The sequence below is a fragment of the Beta vulgaris genome, chromosome 5 (assembly GCF_026745355.1).
Source record: "Beta vulgaris subsp. vulgaris cultivar EL10 chromosome 5, EL10.2, whole genome shotgun sequence".
In the NCBI taxonomy this organism is placed as follows: Eukaryota; Viridiplantae; Streptophyta; class Magnoliopsida; order Caryophyllales; family Amaranthaceae; genus Beta; species Beta vulgaris.
In genome coordinates this window covers 17582759-17606734 of record NC_079206.1, presented here as the reverse complement: position 1 = coordinate 17606734, position 23976 = coordinate 17582759, and the positions used below count along the sequence as shown (strand labels likewise).

General features: G+C 38.0%; 1 protein-coding gene and 1 non-coding gene across 2 annotated transcripts; one reads left to right on the top strand and one right to left on the bottom strand.

The window, feature by feature from the left end:
- Positions 1–13099: 13099 nt before the first annotated feature.
- LOC125497867 (uncharacterized) lies at positions 13100–15234 on the bottom strand. Its single transcript, XM_057394643.1, has 2 exons — positions 14763–15234; positions 13100–14712 (listed from the first exon to the last, which is right to left on the bottom strand). The coding sequence occupies exons 1-2, from the start codon at positions 15232–15234 to the stop codon at positions 13100–13102; spliced, it is 2085 nt and encodes a 694-aa protein (XP_057250626.1).
- Positions 15235–23280: 8046 nt separating this feature from the next.
- Positions 23281–23387, top strand: LOC125498034 (small nucleolar RNA R71). Its single transcript, XR_007274804.1, has one exon. It is a non-coding gene; the product is annotated as a small nucleolar RNA R71 (small nucleolar RNA).
- Positions 23388–23976: the final 589 nt, after the last annotated feature.

Genomic DNA, 23976 nt, shown 5'->3' with positions numbered 1-23976 from the left:
CCAAGGTTTTGGTTGAAACTCTCTTATAGGAACATGTTGTTCCTCATGAGTTCCTTGAGTAGATGAGGAACTCTGCTCAGTTGTTCCTCTGTTAGCCTCGGTGGACTCAGTTCCTTCATTTAGAGGAACAGGAGCATCTTCTCCTCCTTGAGGAACAGGAACATCATTGATATCATTATTTTCAAATTCCTCGTTCCTTTCCTCTTTTACTTCTTTTTCTTCTGTGTTCCTTGTACTAGGTTGTGCTAACTGATGGGTTTTAAAATATACCGCAAGTGCACGGTGTCTGTTTAGCAGAAACTGGCAAATACGGGTCGATCCACAGGGAGAGGAGTTCTACAGATTTATGTTCAATTATCTAACTACTTCCAGAGAGGAAATAATTGAGTAATTAATAACTAAACTAGAACGCAGAAAAATGGAAATTTATCAAATAATTAAAAGCCTAGGGCAATCGATCGGTCCACCATGCTTATACCAGTTTAATCAATATAATATAATTCAACAACACTTGGATTGAGATTCAAATAATGAAGTAATTCGTTAATCCTTGGTCAGGCATTAACAACTCCTAGATTAACATATGCCAGTACGGTCGCTCAACATAATCAAATCTACCTATTGTAATAAGCCTCTAATGAATATGATCTTTCGATTCTAATTCTTATTAGCTAAACATAACTCATGATATTGCGCAATTACATGAATTAAGCAAGTATAACAAATCAATAGGAATTATTCTAATTCAATCCAATTATTGAAGAACATCAAATCACAATAAAAAAGGTATAAACATGGCTTCCCTCTCTAAACCCTAGAAATAGACTACTCACTCATGATGATATTGAAAACGATAAACATAATCAAAGTAAAAGAATTCATGAAATTAAACTAAGTAGAGAAGAATACCAAATGATTGAAGAACGATGGAAAAGGAAATCGACGATCTATATAATCTTCCAATGTAAAAGTTCAACAAAAGTAGAGAGAATAAACTAAGTGTTTGGCCCTAAAAAACGTAGAAAATAAGATAGGTTTAACGAAAATACTAAAACCCTATTTATACTAATTACAAAACCGGCTAAAAAACCCGAAAATTCGCGTCCTGAGAGTCCGCCCGGTCGGGCGACGGTGATCGCAAACTTACGACGAAGGAAAAATTCCGCCCGGTCGGGCGCGTAAGCGTTTTTCTTCGTCTGATCGCCCGGTTGACCGGGCGATATAAAGATGAAAAATCCCAAGTATTAAAGTTCGCCCGGTCGACCGGGCGAATCCGCCCGGTCGGGCGCGTAAGCGGTTCAAGCTTCCATTTCAATCAGCAGCTAAGTCCGAAGACTCGCCCGGTCGGGCCACACCGCCCGGTCGACCGGGCGGAATCTGTTCCTTAGCTTTTTCTTCGTGGAATCCAACCGAAATGCTTGCGTGGTTTTCCGGATGTTCCTTGGACCATGTGTGAGTGCTAGACTTCCGTGTCGCGACTCAGATAAATGCACAAAGTGCCTAATCTGCATCAAAAACCTGCAAAATACGACAAGAGCTCCAAACACATCAAATCCACAAGAAAAGAGCTCAAAAGAGCCCAAATCGACTATCAAAACTAAGGGGATTAGAGTAAATAATCTATGAATAATGAACACATCACTAACCCTATCTCATAGTCATCAACCTGTATGCTTGGATTGTGTTTGTCAGATTCATCAAAGATTACATGAATGCTTTCTTCAACACACATAGTTCTTTTGTTATATACTCTATAAGCTTTACTATGTGAGGAATATCCTAGAAATGTTGCTTCATCACTCCTTGCATCAAATTTTCCAAGATTATATTTTCCATTATTATGCACATAACATTTGCATCCAAATGTTCTAAAATAGGTGATGTTTGGTTTCTTTCCAAAGTAAAGTTCATAAGGATTTTTATTAATGATAGGTCTCATCATGGCACGATTAATTATGTGACAAGCAGTATTAACAGCTTCAGCCCAAAAGTTCCTTGGAAGTTCACTAGCAATTAACCTGGTTCTAGACATTTCCTCCAAAGTTCTATTTTTCCTTTCTACAACACCATTTTGTTGTGGTGTTCTAGGGGCAGAAAAATTATGATCTAGGCCATCCTCCCCCATATGGTCAGTGGGGTCAGGTACGTGTGGCGTATACCAAGACGGATGGGTATGGTCATGGGCGATAAGCCCCTGGTGGTAATAGTCATGGTAGATGGGGTAGAGGGCATGGTGCATGTCGGACTCCACGGTGGTCAACCGTGTGTCCAAGGAGGTCAGGTGGGTCTGAATGGTGGCCTGACCCAACTCAAGACGGCCCATCTGTGAGGTAAGGGACTGTTGTCCCTGCTCGATGCGAGTAAGGGCGGCCATCATAGGGTCTTCAGGAGCGGAGGAAGAGGCTTCCCCGCCGACTGCCTATGGTAGGTCCTCAAGGGTCGTCGAGCAATGGGCTCCTGACCCCGCAAAGGAAGTAGGTAGGAACCTACTCCAGGCTCAAGGCGGGTCTGGGCGCGGTCAGGAAGAAGGATGGACTCCTTCTTGGCAATGTACCACCTAAATTTGTTGGCCGACTGGGCAGTGATCCACTTGGCATTGATCATGTAATCGATGCCAATCTCCGCAGGGCCAACTACTGCATTGTTAACATCAGGCACAAAACCAAAGTGAACAGCAATAGCAGTTATAAGTCCACCTACAACAATAGGTTGTCCCCTGACACTACCATCCTCAAATTGGGCAGGATAGCTAGTGGCGGTCTGTTTGAGCTGGGAGACAAACAAATATGGCAGGCACAAAGCATAATCAAGCTCGGGAAACAAATAGCTCCCCATCAGAAAAATCTCCTGTTTTTGACAGGAGTGGGGCTCAGCTCGCCCAAAAAGTGTACATCCCAGAAATCGCTGCAAGTAGCGAAGACTGGGAAAGTGCAAATGATCGGCAGACATATTGGGTGTTGACCTCATCTTCACCCGTAAAGGCCGTCCAAAGTGTGTTTATGCGAAGTTCTGGGGGGTGACGATGTTCCCCAGTTAGGGGTAGGCCAAAGATAGCAGCTAGTTGGCTCAATGTTAATTCCCTATCCTCATTCATGAGGCGAAAATGAAGCACCTGATTTCTATTCCCTACTTCTAGGGAACTCAAAAATTCGAGGGTTAGGTGCCTATAGGTCCAAAAAACATGCCAAACATAGTACCAAACCCAATTTCTCAAACAAAGTCTTTGTATCATTAAATATTCCCAATGTATGTAGAGATTGTGAATCAAAAATCTAGTAGGAACAATATTTCTATGTTTCAATTTCTGAAATTTTTCTTTTGTTCTAGAGATTTGAAGATTACCTCGGGGAAGTTGGAATCCGGTGGGATGTGAGTGCTTGATTCCCTCGTGAATTTTGCCGCCTCTTGCTTGGCCTTGACATGCTTGAATTTGATGTGAAAGTGAATGTAAGTGAGAGAGAGAAAAGATGGAGATTTTCTGAATTTTTTTTTTGTTTTGGTGAGAAAGATCAAGAAAAAGATGAAAGATGAAGAAAATTTGAAGGAGGGGATGAGATTGGTGAGAGAAGAGAGGTAGGAGAAGGTATGGAGATGGAGGTAGTGAGGAGAGAGAAAACAAGGGTTTGGAGAAGATGAATTTGTGAGAGAAGGAAAAGGAAAGAATGAAAAGGAAGGTGAATTCGAGGTTTAAGAAAAGCTGTCCGGGGATTTCGCCCGGTCGGGCCGACCCGCCCGGTCGACCGGGCGAAATCTTTTTTTTTTCGGATTTCGCGTTCTTCTCGAAGGTGGGCAATCGCAGCGAAGGAAATTCCGCCCGGTCGACCGGGCCGGTCGACCGGGCGAAATCCGCCCGGTCGGGCGGTTTCCAGATTTTTCATATTTGTTCCGCCCGGTTGACCGGGCGAATAATACCCCAAAACACGCTTGCGCGCCCGGTCGGGCGGATTCGCCCGGTCGACCGGGCGAAAACTACGTCACTTTTTTCTCTCGTTTTTCTCATTCTGCTGAAAAAGTGGTTGCGCGCCCGGTCGGGCGAGCTCGCCCGGTCGACCGGGCGATTTCAATTTTTCGCGTTTTTCCGTCAAAATTTTCCCAAGTCCGTAAATTGCCTCCTGCACACACTAGACTCGTCCAAATATCAGTACACTCTCCCTCACCACACTAAGAAAGTAAACTAAAAAAAAAAAAAATCAAAAGAAAACAAAAATCAAAACTAACAAAGAAGAAAAGAAAAGACGGGTTGCCTCCCGCAAAGCGCTGGTTTAGATGGTCCCGCACGACCTTAGTACCTCTTCTCAAAATCAGGGAGTGTCGAGGTACATAACCTCTACTTGGCCGATGAAGGCGCCCTCATGGTACAGTTTCAGACGGTGCCCATTTACTTTAAACTTCGTTCCAGCTGCATTGGCCACTTCAATAGCTCCATGTGTTTTCACGTCAGTGACGACAAAAGGTCCAGACCATTTGGACTTAAGCTTTCCAGGAAAAAGTCTCAGTCTAGAGTTGTATAATAGGACTTTGTCACCAACATTAAACTCCCGCTTTACAATCATCTTGTCATGAAATCGTTTGGTTTGCTCCTTGTAGAGTTTGTGGTTTTCATATGCTTCCAGTCGAAGCTCATCTAACTCATTCAGTTGAAGAAGTCTTGCTTCCCCTGCAGCCTCCAAATCCAAATTAATTTCTTTAACTGCCCAAGCTGAGAGATACTCCATTTCAACTGGTAAATGACAAGCTTTGCCATAGACTAATCGATATGGGGTGGTTCCTAGAGGTGTCTTAAAAGCAGTTCTCAGAGCCCACAGAGTATCATCCAATTTTTGTGACCAATCCTTCCTTGACCTGTTGACTACCTTCCCAAAATGCACTTGATCTGACGATTGGAGACTTCAACTTGACCACTAGTCTGAGGATGATAGGCTAAACCGACTTTGTGAGTGACTCCATATCTCTTCAGTAAAGCTTTGAAAGTGCGCTGGTGAAAGTGAGATCCCCCATCACTGATCAAGACTCTCGGGACTCCGAATCGAGGGAAAATGACCTCCTTGAAGAGCTTCATGACTACCTTAGAATCATTGGTAATGGAAGCCACAGCTTCAACCCACTTAGTCACATAGTCCACAGCAACCAAGATATACCTGCTCCCACAAGAAGAAGGGAAAGGTCCCATGAAATCAATACCCCATACATCAAAGGGTTCAATCTCCAAAATACCCATCTGGGGCAACTCCTGCCCTTTGAAATATTACCCGTTCGTTGGCATTCATCACAAGAGAGACAAAAACACGAGCATCTTTGAAAATGGTAGGCCAATAAAAGCCACTCTGAAGAACTCTATAAGCTGTAGCTTGTGAGCCAAGATGTCCACTACAAGGCATACTATGACAATGTTGAGAATGCCAACTATCTCCCAATCAGCTATACATCGTCGGAACAAGCCATCTGAACACTTCTTGTATAAGAGGGGGTCATCCCAAAAATAATGCTTGGCATCGTGATGGAACTTCTTGCGCTGTTGGTATGTCAAATCAGGAGGATGAGAACCACTAACACAATAATTAGCAAAATCAGCGTACCATGGAGATTGAGTAGACACAGCGAAAAGATGGTCATCTGGAAAAGCATCATCTATGGGACCGTCAGCACTTGACTCAAACCTCAACCGGAGAGATGATCTGCAACTACATTCTCAGCACCCTTCTTGTCACGGATCTCCAGATCAAACTCTTGTAGTAACAATATCCATCGAATAAGTCGTGGTTTGGCCTCCTTCTTGGCCAAGAGATACTTTAGCGCAGCATGGTCAGTATGAACAATCACTTTCGAACCTATGAGGTAGGTCCGAAACTTGTCAAGAGCATACACAATGGCTAACAATTCTTTCTCTGTCGTAGCATAGTTGACCTGGGCTTCATCTAAGGTCTTGCTGGCATAGTAGATGGCATGGAGGACTTTGTTTTTCCGTTGACCAAGCACAGCACCAACCGCATAATCGCTAGCATCACACATGATCTCGAAAGGAAGACTCCAGTCTGGAGGTTGTATGATAGGGGCAGTGATCAATGCTTCCTTAATCCTGTCAAAAGACTCCACACACGCATCAGTAAAATCAAAGGTGGCATCCTTGAGCAACAATTGAGTAAGGGGTTTCGCAATTTTTGAAAAGTCTTTTATAAATCTGCGATAAAAACCCGCGTGACCCAGAAAACTTCTCACTCCCTTGACATTCACAGGAGGAGGAAGTTTCTCAATCACCTCAATTTTTGCTCTGTCCACCTGGATGCCACGCTCAGATATGAGATGTCCAAGTACCACTCCATCATTCACCATAAAGTGGCACTTTTCCCAATTAAGAACCAGATTAACCTCAGAACAACGTTTCAGAATTTGAGAGAGATTATGCAAACACACATCAAAGTCAGAACCATAAACACTAAAATCATCCATAAATACCTCCATGATATTTTCAATGAAATCAGAAAAAATGGCCATCATACATCTCTGAAATGTGGCAGGGGCGTTGCACAAACCAAATGGCATTCTGCGATATGCAAAAGTGCCATAGGGGCAAGTGAACGTCGTCTTCTCCTGATCAGCTGGGTGAATGGGAATCTGAAAGAAACCTGAATATCCATCCAAATAACAGAAAAAGTTATGTTTTGCTAATCTTTCTAACATCTGATCAATAAAAGGGAGAGGGAAATGATCTTTCAGAGTGGCAATGTTTAATCTGCGATAGTCAATACACATCCGCCAACCTGTAACAGTACGAGTAGGAATTAGTTCATCCTTATCATTCTTAACAACAGTAGTCCCCCCTTTTTAGGAACAACTTGAACCGGGCTCACCCACTTAGAATCTGAGATGGGGTAGATGATGCCCGCGTCAAGTAGTTTCATAATTTCCTTTTTCACCACCTCTTGCATATTAGGATTCAAACGTCTTTGAGGTTGTATGCAAGGGCGGTGATTTTCTTAAATTAATTCTATGCATGCAGAAATCAGGACTAATGCCCTTTAGATCATCAATACTATACCCAATAGCCTTCTTGTGCATGCGAAGCACTGTAAGAAGTTGTGAAAGCTGGCTATCTGTGAGTTTAGTACTGACAATCACAGGACATTCCTCAGCATCATCAAGAAATGCATATTTGAGATGAGAAGGTAAAGGTTTAAGTTCTAACTTCTTTACCTGGGTTCGGAAGTAGAGCAAATAGTCTCCATTACCTTACAATCTGCTACTGTATCAATGTCAAGATCATCAGTGAGATCAAGACTTGTCTCCAATAATTCATCAGACAGAAATTGTGAAAAACTAAATCCAGAGATTTCATCGAGTATGTCAATCCTGCAACATGTGTGCTCAAGCATAAGGGACTTAATAGCATTGGTTAACTTAAAAGTAATAGTATCATCACCAACACTCAAAGTCAGAGAGCCAGATTTTACATCAATAACAGCACCAGCAGTACATAGAAAAGGTCTACCCAAAATAATGGGAATTTGACTATCTTCTTCCATATCAAGTACTACAAAGTCCACAGGAATATAAAATTTTCCAACTCTAACAGGGACATCCTCTAAAATACCCAAAGGATACTTCACAGATCGATCAGCCATCTGTAAAGTAATCTGTGTGCACTTAAAGCACCCAAGTTCAGTTTATTACAGACAGATAAAGGCATAACAGATACACTAGCACCTAGATCACACAAAGCCTTATCTATAAACAGAGCACCAACATGACAGGGATGGAAAAACTACCAGGATCTTTTAATTTGGGTGGAATTTTATTTTGCAGAACAACACTGCATTCTTCAGTTAAAGCAACCCTATCTATCCCACCAAAATCTTTCTTTTTAGTTATCATATCTTTCAGAAACTTGGCATACACAGGTACTTGAGAAATTAAATCAGTGAAAGGAACTGTTACCTCAAGATTTTTGACCATAGACATAAATTTACCAAGTTGTTAATCGACCTTTGATATTTGCATCCTATGGGGGAAAGGTAGTGGTGGAGTAGGAGAATCAGTAACCTTCTCCTTGCGTTTCTCTCACTACAAAAAAAAATGGATATAGAGGCACATCATCTGGCTGAGTTGCCTCTGAAACCCCCTTTTAGCATCACATAACCATAGTTGCCTCTAAATTATATGGTTTTTAGTGTCAAATATATTATGGTGCCTCTAAAGATACATTTTAGCATCACATGTATGTTGGTTGTCTCTAAAACCATGTTTTTAGCATCACATGAATATTAGTTGTCTCTAAATCCATATTTTTGCATCACATAAGTTTAGTTGTTTCTAAAGCCATTTTTTTTAGCATCAACTGTAGTTAGTTGCATCTAAAGCCATGTATTTAGAGTCACATGAATTTAGTTGTCTCTAAAGCCATTTGTTTTAGCATTAATTGTATTTAGTTGTCTCTAAAACCATGTATTAGCGTCACATGAATTTAGGTGTCTCTAAAGCCATTTTTTTAGCATCGAGTGTAGTTAGTTGTCTCTAAAGCCATGTATTTAGTATCCCATGATTTTAGTTGTCTCCATAGCCCTTAATTTTAGCATCAATTGTAGTTAGTTGTCTTTAAACCATGTATTTGTGTCACATGAATTTAGTTGTCTCTATATATAGCCATTTTTATCGGCATCACATAAATTATTGTTGTATCTAAAGATATTTTTTAGTGCCACGTGAATTGTGCTTGGAGCGGAACTAACATTTTGAAGCTGACTGATTTTATATTTCTAAGATTATTGCGAAAGAGAAATAAAAAAAAAGGAGAAAGAAGTCATGGAAAGTCGAATATTTAAACTTTTACAATCCAATGAATATATTAGATCCTCTAACGCTTAACTTACCAAAACTTTTAGAATCCAATGAATATATTAGAACCTGTAACTCTAATAAACTATATTAAGTGATCCTCAAATTTTTAAACAACTAGATATGTTATTAAAATTCTACAGAAAATTCGGCAGAGTTTCCTTTGTAATACGGACCGCCTAAAACTTAATTTAGGACTCGCGTCCGATTCATAATCCTGTATCCTCAAAATCCAGCAACCCAAACAAGGTTAAACTTTAATTTACAAACTCAACAACATGAGAACAACAGAAGCATAACAGCGGCACAACAACATAAGAATAACAGCACAGCAGATCAACATCAGAATAGAAGCATAACAGCAGAACTTGAACTTGAACCATTGTTATTGGGAAAAAACCAGTATATGAACCACTAACAAAACTACTCCTTAGAACACAAACCCATAATAACCACTAACAAAACCATAATCCTTAGAACACAATAACCATTATTAGTGGAAAAAAAACCAGTATATGAACTTGAACATAGAATATATAAAACCAGTATATTAACTTCAACTTCAACAGCAGAACAAGAACAGCAGACCAGCAGAAGCAGAAGCAGAACAATAACAGCATAGCAGCTGCAGGAGAACAACAACAGCAGACCAGCAGAAGCAGAACAACAACATCATAGCAGCTGCAGCAGAACAGCAGCAGAACAACAACAGCAGACCAGCAGCAGCAGAACAGCAGCATAGCAGCAGCAGCAGCAGAACAACAGCAGCATAGCAGCAGCAGCAGAACAACAGCAGCATAGCAGCATAGGAGCAGAACAACAGCAGCATAGGCAGCAGAACAACAAGCAGTAGAATAACCATTATTATAGAGTCACCAATGATTTTTTTAAAAAAAAGAAAAGATAAGGAGAAACCTTGGTCACCTCTAATACTGATATCTAACAAATATCTTTAATCTTCAACATCATTGTGTTTTTCTCAGACTTTTGAATTAGCTCTTCCTCATCCTCTTCATCGGTCCACTGTTAATATTTGTAATTGTTAATAATGCACATGTGTTAATCTGTTTTGCATTAAATTGAAGGTATAATCTATGACATACCGCATCCATATTGAGCTCGGACATGTTGTATCCAGCCAAATTCATGAAGGCTTCTAGGCGCGTTCCATAAGTCTAGATTTCTTTTCGAGGCCTCTCACTGTATTACTTAGAGCTTCGTTCTTCTCCTTTACCTCGTTTGCTTCCTTCTTTGCCTCACTAGCTTCATTTTTGGATGCTTCAGCCTTTTGTGAAACTTTTCTCCTTCACTAAATGACCCAAATAATGATGTCACTGAGGGACTTATCCCTTTTTGTCGATCACGTGCACTTGGCTTGCGTTTTGGCTTAATTGTTGCATAGATTTCTTCATCAGTCATTTTTGTTTCCGAATTGTTTCGTTGCTCAACTAGCTGCTTAATTTCATTCTGCAGTAACGGGAGAAGATCTTGTCAAGTAGGAATATACTTTCAAATACAACCAAAAAAAATCCAGTTTGAATAATCGTACCATGGTGTCCTGTGCCGATTGAGTTACAGGTGTTTTGTCGCTTCTAGTATGAGTCTCCTCGTACAATTCCAATAATCCTGGCATTACCTTGTCACGTTCAAACTGAAGGAATGGCAAACAATAAACCTAAGTAACTATTCCCCTCCCCCACTTCCTGGCCAACTAACAACATCAATCACCACTTTGTATCGCTCTTAAGATAATTAGAAGAGAAAACCAACATGTAGCCCTCCAGAAATTCTTATTCAGCACACAAAATTGCGAGTTCTTACACCAACACAGAGAAACAGACAAGCACGCAGCACTTCTAATAATACTACTGGTATTAGCATCAGAAAGTATTACCTCCAGCAAGACACTTCGTTTGGCTTTCCTTCTTATAATACTACTGGTAGTGGAAAAAATAGATAAAAACAAGCCGCTAATTTGTCAAGTATAATAAAGATGGAGGCCACAAGAAAAAGAATTACTATCCAGTACAAATTCTGCAAGCAGGTATTTCAGAGAATAAGACATCTCTAGTAGGACATAGACATACATAATAATATGACTTCACACTTCATAGGGAAAAATGGAAATTGTTGACTACCCTAGTATCATATAAAATCCAACTTTTAATAGTGAAAAAAAGCTTATGCTAACAGTGATAAATGACTACCTCCAGTTCAACAACAATTACAAGAAAACTGTAAAGCAATTATCAGAAACTTGATCAAGAACATACCCTCCCTACCCTGTCCTCCCTTCCTTGTCACACATAATAAGAACATACCAAAAGGCATTTGCAATACTAAGAGCACATATGCAACCTCAATCTAACGCAACATACCTTCCTTTTGTTTGCATAGTGGCTTCCTCGTCATTTCCATCATCCGAAAGATCATCCTCCGGTGAGTAGTCACTATCTTCATCTAAGGTAGCTTTACTCTTGATCATACTCACCTCCTTCTTATGCTTCATGCTAGCCATGATGCGCTTCACACCTAGATTCTCCAGCTTTGTGTTATTAGCTTCAATCCTTTGAAGTCTCAGCTTTTCGTACTCATTTGTTCCCCTTCAACTTTTTTCCTGAATGTCTTTCCACTTGGTTTGGACATTTTCATGAAAAACTCCCAACACCGAAGGAAAACACGCTAACAAAAAACATTATCATTACTTACTCAAACAAACAGACAATTTATAATAACTACCATAAAAATTTCAATAGCACGAAAGAGAATGTAAAAAACATCTAAGTTGATATTCCATAAATTTCAAACAAACAGACAAATTATAATAACTACCATAAAAATTTCAATACAAATTGTTTAACAACTCTATCAATATAAATGGAATTATTAAATCCCTATAATGGATCAATTATTAAAAAAAAGCCAAATGCATTAAACTTTCGTTGTTTCCCCAATGCTATCTTGGACAAGTATTTCAGGAACGTCGTAGAAGTTCCTTGGGTTTGCCTTCACTACAACCTTCCAATTTGCCTTCGCAACGTCCTGAACATAGTACACTTGCCCAACTTGTGAAGCTAAAACGTAGGGATCATTTCCCAACACCTTTCCAATATTGACACTGATGAATTCAAAGCAATCTTTAGTTATTCCTCGCCCATGACTATGAACATCCCACCAATCACACATGAACAAAGTGACACGATTTCCTCCTGTGTACTGTACTTCAATGACTTCGCGCAGCAGACCGTAATATTCAACATCATTTTCCCCCAACACAACAATCCCACTGTTTTGTGTCTCTCTTTCCATTTCACTGTCCTTTGTGCGGAACAAACAACCATTTACCATGTAGCTGTTCATAGTCGCTACAACACGACCTGGGCCATCCGCTAAGGCCTGTAAATGTTGATCACAGCAGGATGCTTTTCTTGAGCTAAAGAAGTCACCTGCACCAAACATTATTCCAACTTATATACGTAAATAGGTAGACATCTTTGTCATATGAGGGAGGCAAATTTCTCGTTATTTTAACTTACTCGATGTTTGAACCATTGAATGAACTTGCGCTTCCTAGCGATTGTCATCTTTGTTGTGTTTGAAACTTCACGCTCATACTCACTAGTGCAAAATAGGACAATAATGGTGAATTACAAACTTAGCATATATGTAGATGGTTTGATTGCAGAACACTAAAACTTACTCAATGAATGGCTTCACTTCTTCACAATTATTGAGCACATAAAAATGGAGATCCTCCCATTCTTGTGTTGTTAATGATCGAGGTGTTACTTTCCCGACCGCTCGACCACTTGTCTTAAAAATGGGTAATCGATCCTCAGCATCACCATGATCATCACAGTCATAGACTCTATCTTCCTTATTGAATTGTGTTTCAATATCCTCCATGTATCTTGAACAAAATGTCAGACACTCCTCTAGAAGATAGCCTTCTGCTATCGACCCTTCAGGATGCCCTTTGTTACGAACGTAATTCTTCAGTTTACATAAATATCTACACAAGAGGAACAACTAAACTAAGCAAGCAAGTCAAGAAGATAATAAATTTTGATGTTTTTATCTTCCAAACTATATTAAGCTACATACCTCTCAATAGGGTACATCCAACGATATTGAACGGGTCCCGCAATCATTGCTTCTTTTGCAAGGTGTACCGACAGGTGAATCATAATCACAAAGAAAGCCGGTGGGAAAATCTTTTCCAACTCGCATAGGATGACGGCTATTTCCTTGTCCATTATTTCTAAGTCTTTCACTTCAATGTCTTAGAGCACAATTCCTTGAAAAATGAACTCAATTTAATAAGTGGTGTGGACAGTGACTTCGGCCAATCACGTATAGCAAGAGGAAGAAGATGCTCCATAATGACATGGAAGTCATGGCTTTTCAAACCTGCCAATTTGCGCTCTCTCAGCAATGAATTTCGGGAGATATTTGAAGCATAGCCATCAGGGAACTTGACACTCGTCAGGAAGGTACATAGCTTCTTTTTTTCCTCCAAGGATAACGTGTAAGGAGCCGGGGGAATCTCCCAACTACCATCGTCTCGTTCTTTAGCATGCTGGGACTTTCTAATTTTCATTTCCTTCAAATCATGTCGTGCATTCAGATTGTCCTTACTTTTCCCTTCGATGTCAAGCAACGTAGCAAGTAAGGTCTCACAAACATTCTTCTCAATGTGCATCACATCTAAATTATGACGCACTAGAAGACTACTCCAATACGGCAACTCATAGAAAATGCTCTTTTTTCTCCATATTGCTTTGCATTTGTTCTTTTGATCTTTGCGTCGATTTCTCTTCCTAGTAGGAGTCTCAAGGGATGTAACACATTCAACATCCACCAATTGTTCAAGCACTTCCTCACCCGTTAACTCCTTTGGCTTTGGTCTAATCTCATGTGTGCCGTCAAAAGATGCCATCGTACCTCCATTCATGATCAATGGGTAGAAATCGGCGATGACACATGTAACAGTACTTGCCCCATTTCTTAGCCACTCTGAAGATGTGTCACTGTTGCAAGTAGGACAACCTTTTTCTCCTCCCGTACTCCATCCAGAGAGATCACCATAAGCAGGATAGTCACTAACAGTCCATAACAAAGAAGCGAACAACCTAAACTTCTCTTTTCTTGAGGCATCATACGTCTCCACACCAACATTCCACAACAACTTAAGTTCCTCAATTAGAGGTTGGAGATACACATCAATATTCTTCTTAGGTCCCTTAGGGCCTGGAATGAGCGTGGACAAAATTAGAGAATGTTGTTTCATGCAAAGCCATGGAGGCAAATTATATGGTATTAGAACCACTGGCCATGTGCTATGGGGAATATGTCCATTCCTGAAGGGACTGAAGCCGTCACTTGCTAAACCAAGGCGAACATTTCGTGTTTCAGAGGCAAAAGATGGATATTTATCGTCAAATGATTTCCAAGCTTTTGAATCGGCTGGATGTGTCATTACCCCATCGTCACTCTGACGTTCATCTGAATGCCATCTCATACTAGCGGCAGTTTTAGATGACATAAACATTCTCTGAAGCCTAGGTATTAAAGGGAAATACCTCATTGTCTGACATGGAAGCTTTTTGGGATTCGGTTTTGTAGCAGGATTTCCATTCCCTTGTTCCTTTTTTTTCCATCTTGATGCATGACACTTTACACATTCATCCGCATTAGCATGCTCTTTCCAAAATAGCATGCAATTATTGGGACAAGCATCAATCTTGATGGAGTTAAGAGACAACTTCTTCACTGTCTTTTGAGCTTCGTAGAAGGATTCTGGCAAAGTGTTATTCTCCGGCAATGCTTCCTTGAAAAGATCAAGAATCATAGAAAGACTTTTATCTGTTATCCCCCTAAGCACTTTATGTGAAATAACTTAAGCAGAAAGGACAACTTTGAAAAGTTTTTACAGCCTGGATATAACGGCAACTCAAGTTCTTCCATTAATTTATAAAATGTTTTGGCTTCTTCAATTGGATCTCCTCGAATACCAACATTAGCCTTTGCATCCACAGCTTCTCCAACCTCAGCATCTACTTCTTGTGTCGCCATTCCAAATGCTTCATACAACATGTCACTCATGTAATTATGCTCTATATTTTGATGCGAGTCATCTAAAGCATTTGCATCAACTTGGCATTCAAAGCTTTCACCATGTCGTACCCAACGTGTGTAACTCTTAACAATCCCAAACTTTAGCAGATCTAATTCTATTTCCGGCCTGGTTTTCCTCCTCTCATTGTTGCATTTCACACAAGGACATGGTACAACTTGGTTTCCTTTTCCTTGTGTAAAAGCAAACTCTAAGAACTTCTTCACACCAGTTCTATACTTGGGGTCATTTTTCTTGCATAGCATCCAATCACGACTATATGATTCCATATTGTCCTACCTTTGATCCAAGTAGATGAATAATTTAGTCTTTTCAGCCATCACATTAGTGACAAAAATAAAGCATCAATTATCTAATCTAACATTTTATGATAATCAGCTATGCTACAAATGTAAAAAGAATTACTGCAAGTCTTTTCAGCCATCACATTAGTGACATAAATTGTGTTCCCCCAACCATAACCTTACACAACTTTCCCCCCGGCAACACAATATCAGCAGGTAATAGGCATATTGATATGTAGTTCCTAATATCACTAAATCAATTGGAAGTAGTGAAAGAACTAGAGTAACTGTAATAGGCATATTGATATGTAGTTCCTAATATCACTTTGATGTTACTTCAGTACTGTAATAGTCTGCTACTTCAGTAACATATGTAGTTCCTAATATCACTGTAATAGCCAAATTAAGTTCATTACTTCAGGTAACAAGAACTCGAAGCACTTTGATTTAATGAACAGAACTCTAGTTCATTAAATCAATTGGAAGTAGTGGAATGTTCATTATACGGCACTAGAATTATATGTTCATTAAATCAATTGGAAGTAGTGAAAGAACTAGAGTTCTGTGTATAGAATATTAGTATATAATCTACATCCTACAAAAAATTTGGCTAAGAAACAAGGGATACTTATTAGACCCATCTAACATATATAAGATTATATTTCTTGAACTAGAACTGAGTAGTCTTAGCCATCTGAGTAGTCACAGTTGATAATATATGAACAGAACCCAAGCATGTTGGATAGTCTTAAACATGATGCTTAGTCACTGTTAATGTAAAGGATTATTGAGAGTATAAAATTACCTGAATATGGAGATGGTGCAAACTCCTCCTTCGAATTCAGTATCAATGAATATACAAGAATCTCTCTCGCATGAAAAATTACCTTCGAATTACCTTCGAATTCAGTATCAATGAAAAATTACTAATGATATTCTCCCGGCTAACAAATTGAATGAATTACGAATGAAAAATTAAGAATGCAATACAGCGTGATTTTGTATAATTGAATGAATTACCTGAAATTACCTTCGAATTCAGTATCAATGAATATTGAAGAATCTGCAAGAAAGCTTTGAATTTTGAAAAATTACGAATAAAATTCCCGGCTAATAAATTGAATGAATTACGAATGCAAAGTTCCTTGATTTTGTATAATTGAATGAATTGTTATGCAAACAATCAACTAAAGTATGACTTACCGCCAAAATAATTTCCCAAATCTCTCAAACATTTTTCGACCTAATTTCACTTCAAATTCCCCGCTAATAATTCCCTCCTTTTTCTGGAAGATCTTAATGATTTTTTGAGATTGCATAGCAGATTTTTTCGCGTGAGAATTGGAGCTGTTTTGTGCGAGATACGGGAAGAAGATAAGGGGAAGAAGAACTTCTTTCCTAATTGCAACGGCATCTTCGTGATTTTGATAATTTTCAGTTATTTTCTTTTTTTTTTTTTTTGGGGGGAATTCTATTCTTTTGCTTCTTTTAATTGATTAAGAGATTTTATTATTTCAATTTTTTGAGGGAATGGATTACTTTTTTTACTTTTTACTTCTTTATGTCACAAATTATCTTAATTAAGGTGCATGTGAGTTTATGATTTCAATTTTCCAATTCTAAATTCTTCCAATTTTTTAACACATCGGTTTGATAAATACGTGTCTCTCAAGACCTCTAAACGTTTCCTCAAAACACTTGAATTGAACTGAACTGAATATCACTAATGGCATGTTATCTCCAGCTTATAATCATATAATGTAATGAACTGAACTGAACTGAACTGGATAAGAGACGAAAATTGAGAGCTTACTGAACTTAATTTAAATTGAAGTAATAATTGTTGTTTTTTTTTATCCATTAAATAGTTGTTTTTTTCCCAAATTTATTGAAATTATAATTATTATATAAGATTGAATAATCATGATTTAAAGTTCTTATATAATCATATAATGTAATAAAAATATATGTTAAAACAAGTTTAAGACTCGTGCGTTCAATGACTGATGTAGCTGATCGATGTCATGCTAAAATGTAATGGAAGTTTTTATATTGATTATATATACTAAAAAATATTCATTGAATATTTTATTTATAAAACTTCTTGCTTAACGCAAATATACAATTAACTATTGTGGGATGGGAGTAATAACTTTTGCCTTAAATACGTCAATTTTATTACTGTAAAAATGACCCGTGTCACATACTTGCTTATTACCTTCCTTACATACACAAATATATCCTACTCTACTTTAATTTAGTCATTTGATATTAATGATCACATTTTACTGATTTCGTAGTGCTATAATTGGTATTTTTGTTTTAAGCCACTTGATTTGTAAGAAAATTTGTAATTTAGAATGGGAAGGGGGTAACATAAGTGATGTGTGAGTGAGTAGTGTTCTAAATAAATGAAATCGAATCACCAATATTATGACTATCAACAAAATTCCTCCAACACCGAAAATAATTCACCACAACAACAACCAAATTAATTAAATACTCAAATATATATCTCCAATTCTTACTTCCAAGACCTTGAAATTACCTAGTACGTAGATGTGAAACAACACTAGCTAGCTAGACCCTCGGATTTACCATCCTCGTATGATTAGGCCAACTACACCGGGCTACCACCAACAACCTCGCTCCATCTTTGAATGAACCTAATTTGGTGCATAAAGATAGACGAAGACATGACAATAATAATATAAGGGCATCTATCATGAACCAAGAACCACGCACCATGTCAGAGTCTGGTGCATAATCTTAAGCTCCTCATCAAAGGCTATAGAATTATAGGCGGTAATTATTCAAACCACAATCAAAACAACAAATTAAAGAAGTTTAAATGGAGCCAGTACAATGATGAACATTTATGCACAAGTTAATTGGTTAACTTTCACTCATGACTCAATCAATAAATCGATCAATTTATTAGGGTAAGACATTTCATGTGTCGATAAATTAGTTTGGTGAGTTATTAATACAATCTTCATAACAGAGTTATTGGCAACTTATGCTCATAATAAATATAAATCAATAAATTTAGTCTTTGTTAAGAAGTGATCGGTGATGACATGCATTATTTGCTTCAAATAGAAAATTCTGAAAATATTAAATTGTTGGAATATTATGACAACGTGTATGTGATCGTGCAGAAATTTATCTTAGGGCCTTGTCTCCTCAACTAATTTTCAGTTCAGTTGAGTTAAGCATAAATCAGTTCAGTTCAGTTCAGTTCAGCTCCAAGTATATATTAGTTTCGTTCATTTCAGTTCAACTGATCATCAGCTCCAATCAGTTCAGTTCAGTTCATCTCCAATCTTTTATATAACCATTTTGTTAAATATTATTATTATTCTTATCGTTTTTGTTGTTGTTTCTATATATTATTTTGTTTATTGTAGCTTTATATATTACTCATTATTATTACTATATATTATTATTATTATTAGGATGAACATGGTTTAGGTCAAAAGCACACATAAACCCACGTTTTTTATCTCATAAACCAATAAAATCGCATCAAAACGGTTTTTATATGATGCAATTATCATTATTATCATTAATTATTATTATTATTAATTTATGATTATTAATATTATTTATTTATAACTATCCATCTAAAAATATCCAAAATACTATTATTATTCATTATTATTATTATTATCATTATAATTATTGTTTAATATTCATATTATTATTGTTTGAATATTATTATATATTTATTACATTGAATTTTAATTCAATTCAATTTAATACAATTTTTAATTCAGTTCATCTGTTTTATACGGAAGAGAACATGTCCTTTATTTCATAAGGAACAATAAATGAATATTTTTTTCTGAGACTAAATATCTGTTGTATAAAAAAGAAAATATAAAAATTCTCTAAAATCTTATAAATTATTTAAGGTATAATTTCAAAGTTTTTCAAATACAAAAATCAAAGATAAAAAAAAAAAACATAAGGAGGGAATTTTTTTTAATTCTGAATTAGATTCCCCCTTAACGAAACAAACCTGCTAATAACGTATCCCCTTCCCTTTGCCAAACCAACTATATGACCCCTTAATTAATTCCCATTAAACCCTAATCCCATCCACTTTTCCGGTTCTTCCCTTCCCTTCCCTTCGACCCTTCCCTTCCCTTCCCTTCGGCCTCCTCCACTCTTCGGTCCTGTACAACACCAATCCCTTCCCTTTTTCCGGTAAACCTAACCCCAAAACACCCAAAAATGGTAGATTTAACACCATTAAAAATTGCTTATGAAATTGAACAAGATCCACAACGAAAAGCATGGTTGAAACTTTGTTTCGACCATATCAGTGAAAGAAAGTTCCTTGACTATTATCTTTCTTTGAGGGGAACCGAATCAACAACGCAATTCATGAGTGTATTTGCCAAAGCAGTTTTCGACAAAGTCATGCGAAGCATTGCAGAAGAGTTGCAGAAGGTAGGCAAATTGTGTGTGCCCTTCCAGCAAAGGGGAGCGAACTGGTCAACGATAAGGAACGCAAGAAAGCAAGGGTTTCATCCCCGAAAATTGCGGCTGGAAGTAAGGGGAAGGAGAAGATGGTTGATGATTCTGAAGGTATAAAGTATTTTTTTGGTTCAATTTAGTTATTAATATTTTTTTTGGTTCAATTCTGAAGGGTTTCATCCCCGAAAATTGCGGTATGAATCTGGAAGTATTTTTTTTGGTCAGCGAAGCATTTCAAAGTTGTTATTGTTGTTGTTGTTGTTGTTGTTGTTGTTGTTGTTGTTGTTGTTGTTGTTGTTGTTGTTGTTGTTGTTGTTGTTGTTGACCTCTTGTTGTTGTTGTTGTTGTTGTTGTTGTTGTTGTTGTTGTTGTTGTGTTGTTGTTGTGTTGTTGTTGTTGTTGACCTCTTGTCTACTAAGAACTTAAGCACAAAAATGTACTCAGCATTAGAGTTAGTACTCAGCATAGGAAGATATTCCCTATCAAACACAAAAATGTAGAGTGAATTTTTGTACTCAGCATTAGAGTTAGTAACCTCCACCCATTCCCCTGAAACTTCTATATTAATCAAACTACTTATTCTTCGTTGCAATACTTAGTCACAACTTTCATTGGACCAAATGCTTCTGCTGTACCTCACACAACATAATCACACACCCTTTGTGTATAACATCAATGGAGTATTCTCTCCAGCCCTTAAAACAAAGCCATGTTGATTTTTTAACAAAATATCAAAGATATCTAGATAAAAAGGGACAAATTTGCCCGTATTAAAGGTATCCCTCCCAACTCCTGTGATGTTTTGCTTATGAATTTTGGAGGAAAATAAAGTACTGGATCGGAAGCTAACAAATTCCACTAGCCTAGAACCTGACATAGGCCCTGTCCATTTCACTTGTTTCTACAGAGATGTAATTATTTATACAGATTATAATTATTTCTACTGATTCTAACATATCTTTAATGACCAATTAGAACTGATTCAAACATAGTGGAGAAGATTTTTGATGATTCTCTACTAACACAGTTCACTAGATTTCAAAAACTGAAACTCGATTGTATCGATTGAAACTGATGTTTGCTGATCAAAGCTGATTTTAACTGTAACATTATTTTATATGTTGAAGTGAACCGATAACAAAACTCAACCCAGATTTTAAAAGAAGCTAAAGTCCCAAAAGCTGGAGAAGATTTTTGATGATTCTCTACTAACACAGTTATTTGTCTTTTTATTATATATGTTATTTCTGTATTTTAATGCCGGATCTTTTTGGTTTGTACTCAGGATTGGTTGCTCCTAGAAGAAGGTCTTACAGGAAGAGGACGAACAACGGGGTCATGATCTTTGACCAAGAAGACATACATAAGGACAGTGAAAGTGAAAACAGTGATGATCATCTCATAGAGCTCTTGAAAGGGGATGGATATTCTGCTCTAGCTTATGAAAGCGAAGAATATCAGATCATAGAGATTGTTAGTGATACTAGTGTTAGTGACGACGAGGTTACAGGGTATTACTAAGCCCGGCTTATAACTATTAGTGAAGATGTATAGCAGTTGCATATTTAGGAGATTTTTTGGGCACATACTTTTTGGAACAGATTGGCAGATGGTGCATCTCTATTATATAGCTTAAGTTACTTAGATTTTGGCTCTTAGATTACGGGAATGATTATGTTAAAACTTTCTAGGTTATTATGTTTCACCATCTATGGATATTATTTTGGATTGTGTATAGTGGTCACTTTTATATAAATGCATATTTCTTTCTTTGATAATCTATAATTTCTTTCTTCCATTTATGTTAATTTTCTGAATTATTAGGCAAAATAAGTAAATAAATAAATAATATTAAAAATTACGTAGCATTATTATTAAATATCATTATAAAAATTTGGTGCATCTAAAAAGCTATTTTATAAAATTTTGCAGTTGCATCTAAATATAATTAGGAGCAACATGTATAAATACCCCTAAATGTTTTTTGAACCTATGAAACGTAATTGCATCTAAATATAATCTGTGGCAAAATTTATAGTTGCATCTAAACATAAGTGGTTTTAGAAACAATATTTGTGTGCCCCAAAAACTAAGCAATAGATGCAACTTAAAATTAGAGACAAACTTATGGTTGCCTCTAAATATAAATTGTCTAATCACCAATGTAACATGTGTGCCCCAAAAAATATGGCATTAGAGGCAACCTATAATTAGCGACTGCCTGGTGTGTCGCTCTAAATGTAACTGGCTTTTAGCAACAATTCAAGTTTTGTGCCCTCAAAAGGGTGGGATTAGGGTAACCAACAATTAGCAACACCTTAACTTGTCTGTCTCTAAAAGGTGGCATTAGGGGCAACCAACAATTAGCAACAACATAACTTGTCTGTCTCTAAAAGGTGGCATTAGGGGCAACCTATATTTAGCGACGGACTAATTAGAGGCAGCGAGAAAATTGCTTCTAAACACCATTAGAGGCTACAGATGTATATTTAGATGCAATTTTGGGTTGCCTCTATATTTAGTTTTTTTTGTAGTGTCTGGTTCATCCACTTTTCCGCGCTCAACTTCAAATCTGGAGCTATCCTCACCTTCATTGTCATCCACAGCATCATTCTGAACTGGAGGTATTGAATCATCAGTAGGCATAGGTGGGGCATCGTATTGTGTACCGCTTCGAAGAGTGACAGCATTAGCGGTTTCTTTAGGAATTGGTTGCCCCGGCAGATGACCTGGTTCCTTTGTGCATTGTTTCCAGCCACCTGAGCAAGTTGAGTCTCCAAATGCTTGGTGGTGTTCTTCAGCTCCTTGATGCTCTCCTCATGATTTTTCTGCATAGAAACCATCATTTTCATTAGATCAGACATAGTAGGCTCTTGAGAGCTGTTATTATGAGGAGCTTGCTGCTGATAGCCTTGGGGTGAAGGCCTATTGAAACCAGGAGGGGGGTTCTGAGGAGCCCCTTGATAATATGGTGGTCTAGCAGCATGTTGTGGTGGGTTTTGATGTGGTGGTTGGTAGGAAGATTGTGGTGGAGGTTGAGGATTTTGGACATTGTTGCTCTTATAGGAGAAATTGGGGTGATCTCTCCAACCTGGGTTGTAAGTGTTGGAATAGGGGTTGTGTGGTCTCTGCTGGAAAGCATTGGCATGCTCCATCTGATTAGGATCAGGTTGACTGTAGGAACAATCATGAACAAAGTGACCTTGAATACCACACACTTCACAAAAGGAGGAAGTGATAGGAGCCATGGAGGACATCGCATTAATGCTCATGGGAGGAGTAGTGGACTGCGAAGATTTCAATGAGTCCATCTTCATGCTCAACTGTGCTACTTGTGAGGACAACAAAGCATATGCATCAGCATCCAACTTCTTCTTTGTAGTGGTCCTGGAGGAACTATGATCATTTGCTGCTAAGTTGGCCAGAAAATCATATCCTTCATCTACCCCCTTATCTAGGAAGACACCCCCTGCAGATGAATCAATTGTGCTCTTGATATGAGGTTGTAGACCATTGTAGAATGCTTGGGTGATGAACCACTTATCCAGATTGTGGTGTGGGCATTCTCTCTGCAGATCCTTAAATCTATTCCATGCTTCCTTCAATGTTTCATCAGGTTCTTGTTGGAAGGTGGCAAGCTTGTGTCTTATTTCTGCAGTTTTGGTGGGAGGGTAGTACTCTTTCAGGAATGCTTCAGATATAGCACTCCACTCAGTTTCATTAACATCATTCAGCCACTTCTGTGCCTTGTCCTTTAGTGAAAATTCAAAAACCATAACCTTCAACTGATCAGGAGTGACCCCTTGGTGCTTAACGGTACGACAAAGCTGTTGAAACCGTTGTAAATGATTTGCAGGGTCTTCAGATGGATGGCCACCAAATTGATTCTGCTGGATCATGTTGATGAGGCCAGGCTTGATTTCGAAGTTCACTGCTTGGATATCAGGCATAGTAGGGCCTGTGGGAACATTGCCAGGAGAAGGTACCCCATAAGATTTCAGCGACTTAGGACATAATTGGTTCAGTTGGTTCTTCCGTGGCTTTTTTCTGATTAGCAGACTGCTTTTTCTTCTGTTGTGTCTTCTTGAGCTGCCGGATGGTTTTCTCAAGATCAGGATCAGTCTGAACTGGAGAACCTGTTCTTTTAGACCTGGGCATAAAAGAAACAAAGAAAAATGTGCAGTGAGATGGCCTCAATTGGAACTTGAAGTTCCAATGAGACAGCAGAAATAGTCAAATAAT